Source organism: Dendrobates tinctorius, unplaced genomic scaffold (assembly GCF_039654945.1).
Source record: "Dendrobates tinctorius isolate UK_male_01 unplaced genomic scaffold, ASM3965494v1 ptg000249l, whole genome shotgun sequence".
Lineage (NCBI taxonomy): Eukaryota > Metazoa > Chordata > Amphibia > Anura > Dendrobatidae > Dendrobates > Dendrobates tinctorius.
The window spans coordinates 5,113,548-5,119,581 of NW_027361916.1; the positions used below are offsets into that span (position 1 = coordinate 5,113,548).

General features: G+C 41.2%; 1 protein-coding gene across 1 annotated transcript in view; it reads left to right on the forward strand.

Moving 5' to 3' along the window:
• Window positions 1-5,618, forward strand: part of LOC141063347 (uncharacterized) — a 30,340-nt gene extending 24,722 nt beyond the window's left edge. Inside the window, exon 6 of the mRNA XM_073557391.1 lies at window positions 4,050-5,618. Within this exon, the coding sequence (XP_073413492.1) occupies window positions 4,050-5,491 (1,442 nt within the window). The 3' untranslated portion in view covers window positions 5,492-5,618. The remainder of the gene's footprint in view (window positions 1-4,049) is intronic.
• The last annotated feature ends 416 nt before the right edge of the window (window positions 5,619-6,034 follow it).

Genomic DNA, 6,034 nt, shown 5'->3' on the forward strand with positions numbered 1-6,034 from the left:
TGTAAAATATGCTGGAATAATTAGTGGTTGCCATGTCGCGTTTCGAGAGCCCCTGATGTGCCTAAACAGTGGAAACCCCCAACAAGTGACACCATTTTGGAAACTAGACCCCTTAGGGAACTTATCCAGATGTGTATTGAGCACCTTGAACCCACAGGTGCTTCACAGAAGTTTATAACATGGCGCCATGCAAATAAAAAAAAATACGATTTTTCACAAATAAATCTTTTTAGCTCCATATTTTGCATTTTCATAAGGGTAACAGGAGAAATTGCTCCATAAAATTTGTTGAGCAATTTCTCCTGAGCACGCCGATACCCCATATGTGGGAAAATACTACTGTTTGGGCGCATGGCAGAGCTTGGAAGGGAAGGAGCGCCGTATTGGAGAGCAGATTTTGCTGGAAGTGTTTGTGGGTGATATGTCACATTGTCAGAGCCCCTGAGGTGCCAAAATAGCATAAGCCCCCAAAAGTGACCGCATTTTACCAAATACCTCCCTGAATGAATTCTTCTCGTGGTGCAGTGAGTATACTGACACCACTGCTGTTCCATAGAAAATTATACCATTGGGCAGTGAAGAAAAAATAATTGCTGTATTTTTCGGACTATAAGACGCACCCCAAATTTTCAAAGGAAAATAGGGGAGAAAAATGTGCAAAATGGGGGTCCATCTTACATCCGAATTCAGCTTACCGGGGGGGGGTGGAATCAGCACAGGTGCAAGAGTGGTCACAGACGTTGTTCGGTGGTCCAGGCTGGTGCGGTGGCCTCCGGAAACTCCCATTCCAGGCTGGTGTGGCAGCGGTGCTCTGTGCTGGGGCAGTGGCAGTGGCAGCGTTCTGTGCTTGGGTGGAAGTGCTCTGCGCTGGGTCGGCAGCGCTCCACCTGTGGCGGCGGCAGCACTCTGTGCTGGGGCAGCGGCACTCTGTGCTGCGTGGGGGGCTTTGCCGCCATTTTGTCAAAGCCTTAGGCCCCTGCAGCTCCATTGCTGTGATGGCCTCCGGGAGAATGGCAGCTGGGGGCGGTGCATGCTCAGATTTAGATCTCGGCAACGAGATCTCGGGGCGAGATCTGAATCTGAGCATGCGCCGTTCACAGCGGCCATTTTTCTGGAGACCACCGCATCGTAGCAATGAAACTGCAGGGGTCTCTGGACTTTGACAAAATTCCAGTGGAGCCCGACACGCAGCACAGAGCGCAGCCGCCACAGCATTTGTAAGTAAATTCCTACTATAAGACACATCCCCATTTCCCCACTAAATTTTTTGGCAAAAAGTGCGTCTTATAGTCCTAAAAATATGGTACATTTTTATCCCTAAATGTTGTTTTAACCCCAGATTTTACATTGGAAATTAGGTAGATAGGTAAATGGTCACTACACCCATAGATGAATTCTCAGAGGGGTGTCATTTCTAATTCCCAGAGGGGTGTCATTTCTAAAATGGGGTCACTTCGGGGGGATTCTGCTTTTATGGCACTTTGGAGAGCCGCTAAGTGCCAGAACAACAGAATCCCCCCTGAAGTGACCCCATTTTGGAAATGACACCCCTCTGGGAATTCATCTATGGATATAGTGACCATTTTCACTACATGGATGATTTCCAGAAACTCGTAGTGGAAGTTTTAGAGCAAAAATTGCAAAAATGTCATTGTAGTGCCCAATATATTGTGCCCAGCTTGTGTCTCTGGAGACCTCCCCCCACCTACCCCCGGAAATTGTTAAGTCAGCTCTACTCAAATGTGTCTGTCACTAAATAATCCAAATGCTTGAATGTCAAAACAGTTCAAAAACGTGGTTCTGTGTGGAAGATTGTAAAGCCGTCATGGAGGCATAAGGCTGGCAGTGATGGGCATTGTGGGTAATAATAGCGGGGATCATGCCTCATTCCTCTCTAGGAGCATACACGACATCTTCTCTGGGGTTCTTTCTTGTTTCAGTTACTGGAATGAGTGCAATAAAATGTCGCTCAGTGAGTCTTCTCACCTCTTCACATTCTAAAGGATTGGCGGGGACAACATTTTCAAAAACAAGATTTTCAGTGACCTCTTCCTGATAATCAAGGAAAGTATCTGCATTTCCGGCTTTTTTGTATAACACAAAAGAATTATATGTGGCCACCTGAAACAAATACATGACTAACTTTTTATACCAGATATATGATTTTCTTGATACCTGGTATGGCTGTAGAACCTGATCTGCAAGGTCCACACCCCCATATATTTGTTGTAGTCAATGACAGACACAGGTTTTGGAGTAGTGGATCCCTGTTGGTCTGCAGTGGCCCTTGTGGCATCTGTGTGGATCGAGCTCAGGATAAAAATATCTTTTTTATCCTTATACTTAAGGGCAAGCAGCTCTCCATTGTGTAAAGCCCCTGACTGCCCCTTTCGGAAATTTTCTTTGACCAATGATTGTGGAAACCCCTGATGGTTTTTGCGAATAGTCCCACAAGCCCCTATGTTATGTTCAACCAGACTTTTAAATAGAGGTATGCTGGTGTAGTTGTTGTCAACATACAGATTGTAGCCTTTTTGTAAAAAAAAGGCTCAAAACCATTTTTCCAGGTGTCCCCAGATAAGTAGGGCCTCCTGGTGGGTTTAGTTCGCTGTCTTTCCCCTCATAAATGTGAAAAGCCGATGTGTATCCGGTTTATCTCTCGCACATTTTATAGAGCTTTATTCCGAACCTTGCCCTCTTAGAAGGAATAAATTGCTTGAGGTGCAGTCTTCCTTAGAATTTTACAAGGGACTCATCAATGGAAATGTTTTCTGTTGGGGTGTAGAGCTTTCAGAACTTTTCTGTCAAGTCTTTGATGATGTGTCTGATTTTGAATAGTCTGTCATGTTCTGGGGCATTTCTGGGCAGGCATTGACTATTGTCATTAAAATGCCAAAATCTCATGAGCCTTTCATAACGGGTCCTAGGAAGAACGGCAGAAAACATAGGGGTGGCTTGATCAGGGCAGTTGGACCAATAGGACAGAATGGTCATTTTTTTTTAACAAGTTCCATATTGAATGTAAGTCCTAAAATTTTTTTCATTTTTAGGACATTAGTTGGTGTCCATAAATTTGACCTAGCATAATAGGATCGTGGATTCTGGCTGATGAATTGGGACGCATATAAATTTGTAGGACAATATGCTCTAGAAAGCTATCTGTCAGAAACAAATTAAAAAAATTAATTGGTCCAAATTTTTCCACCTCCACGTTTATACCAGGAATGGCATTAAAATTATGGATGAATGGAGTAGCCGAATCCGAAGCCTCCCATCTGGGAAATGCTACAGCAAGAGGCAAAGCCCCTTGGACACTGGTGTGCGCCAATTCACAAGCACTAGGGACAGCACTAGTACTGGGCATTGTTCCCTGAGTTGGAGACATTTCTCCAGAAGCGCTATTTGTCCTTCTTGTTGTACTGGTCCTTGTGTGTGAGGATGGACCAGAATCACTGCTCATTTCTGAGCTATCACTGTCGCTGCTACTAAAGCCCTCGAAATCCACATCATCTGACACTGCACTTTCTTCACTGTCAGACCATAAAAGTGCATAAGCCTCCTCTGCACCATAATACTGACCGGCCATTTTATTCGTTTTTATTTTTTTTCCCTGGAAATAGAAAACTCTGATGTGACCAAATTATTGGGGAGACAATTGAGAAAAGCCTAATTCTTCCCTAACTTTAGAATAAACCCTAACTATAGCATTAACTCTAACCTGACTTATCTGTTTTTCCATTGACAGATGATGGACCTGAGTGGGGACTTGTCTTTTGTGAGATGAGAATTGGTATTATTTTCGACTACATAACATTGATTGGTTTCTTTATATTCAATATTTGGGAGGCAGAATGAACCAACAGTTGAACACCACACACTACTGGTTCATCCAACAAGGTTTTTTATTAGACTGTGAACTGTCATTGTCTTGGGAAATAATTAAAGTTTTTTACATAGCTTTCCATTTTTATGGACAGTTTAAGTAGAAGTGTTCAAAAATATAAAACTCAAGGATATTTTATTAATAAAAATTATTTTTATCTTAGCAGATGACTGTACCAGGAGATCAGAGGGACAGCTGACATCTTCAACTTTTAAATCTGATGATCTTGAGGTCCTACAAGATACAACTGAAGTGATTGCTGTTACTCCTGATATATCATCATCCATTCACAGCAAAAATCTGTCATCTGATCCTATGAAACAGGTCCCATCTTCTGATTCATCACAGACTACTAAGGAAAATCAAAGTCACAAAAGAGGCATTAACAAACAAACTGCTCATTTAGCAAAGAAGCCATTTTCATGTTCAGAATGTGGGAAATGTTTTGCACATACATCACTGCTTGTTACTCACCATAGAACTCACACAGGGGAGAAGCCTTTTTCATGTTCAAAATGTGGGAATTGTTTTAACCAGAAAGTGAGTCTTGATGAACACCATAGAGTTCACACAGGAGAGAAGCCTTTTTCCTGTTCCAAATGTGGGAAATGTTTTGCACGTAAAACACAGCTTGTTACTCACCATAGAACTCACAAAGGGGAGAAGCCTTTTTCATGTTCAGAATGTGGGAAATGTTTTAGCCAAAAATCAGATTTGGTTAAGCACCAGAGAACTCACACAGGGGAGAAGCCTTTTTACTGTTCAGAATGTGGGAAATGTTTTAACAATAAATCAGATTGTGTTAAGCACCAGAGAATCCACACAGGGGAGAAGCCTTTTTCATGTTTAGAATGTGGGAAATGTTTTACACAGAAATCAAATTTTGTTACCCATCAGAGAACTCACACAGGGGAGAAGCCTTTTTCATGTTCAGAATGTGGGAATTGTTTTAGGCATAAATCAGATTGTGTTAAGCACCAGAGAACTCACACAGGGGAGAAGCCTTTTTCATGTTCAAAATGTGGGAAATGTTTTAACCAGAAAGTGAGTCTTGATGAACACCATAGAGTTCACACAGGGGAGAAACCTTTTTCATGTTCAGAATGTGGGAAATGTTTTGTACGTAAATCAAATTTTGTTACTCACCATAGAACGCACACAGGGGAAAAGCCTTTTTCATGTTCAGAATGTGGGAAATGTTTTAGCCAAAAATCAGATTTGGTTAAGCACCAGAGAACTCACACAGGGGAGAAGCCTTTTTACTGTTCAGAATGTGGGAAATGTTTTAACAATAAATCAGATTGTGTTAAGCACCAGAGAATCCACACAGGAGAGAAGCCTTTTTCATGTTTAGAATGTGGGAAATGTTTTATGCAGAAATCAAATTTTGTTACCCATCAGAGAACTCACACAGGGGAGAAGCCTTTTTCATGTTCAGAATGTGGGAAATGTTTTAGGCATAAATCAGATTGTGTTAAGCACCAGAGAACTCACACAGGGGAGAAGCCTTTTTTATGTTCAGAATGTGGGAAATATTTTAACCAGAAAGTGCTTCTTGATCGCCATCAGAGCAGTCACACAGAGGAGAAGCCATTTTCATTTTCTTAATGTGGGACAAATTTTACTTGGAAATCAACTGTTAATAAACATCAGAGATGTCACATAGGTGAGAAGCCTTTTTTATGTTCATAATGTTGGAATAGTTTTAACCAAAATTAAATCTTTTTAAATGGTTTGTCTCTTGTCATTCCTCATGTTTGCTGACAGAAGGATAAAACTAAACCTTATTACTTCCAAATGTAAATCTATACCCATAATTCACCCCCTGAAGGTTAGTCGGAAAGTGACTAATAGAAAAAACATATACCCCACAGTTCAGTATATAGGGTGAGGTGACGTATACACACTCACTCTCCAAGCCTCTTATTACTATGAGTTTCATCGTCCTCACCAAAGACGACTCATTAAGAGACTATTTAATATTGGCATATACTCAAGCGAGACTAAACGATAAAAAAAAACTAAAATCATGAATCATGTTATTCTAAACAGTCAGAAATCTAGCCACATATTAGCAGATCCCAAACTTAAAAAATATACTTCGGAAGTTTATAAGCCACTCCAGTGTCAGGAATATATAGTATGAATTTA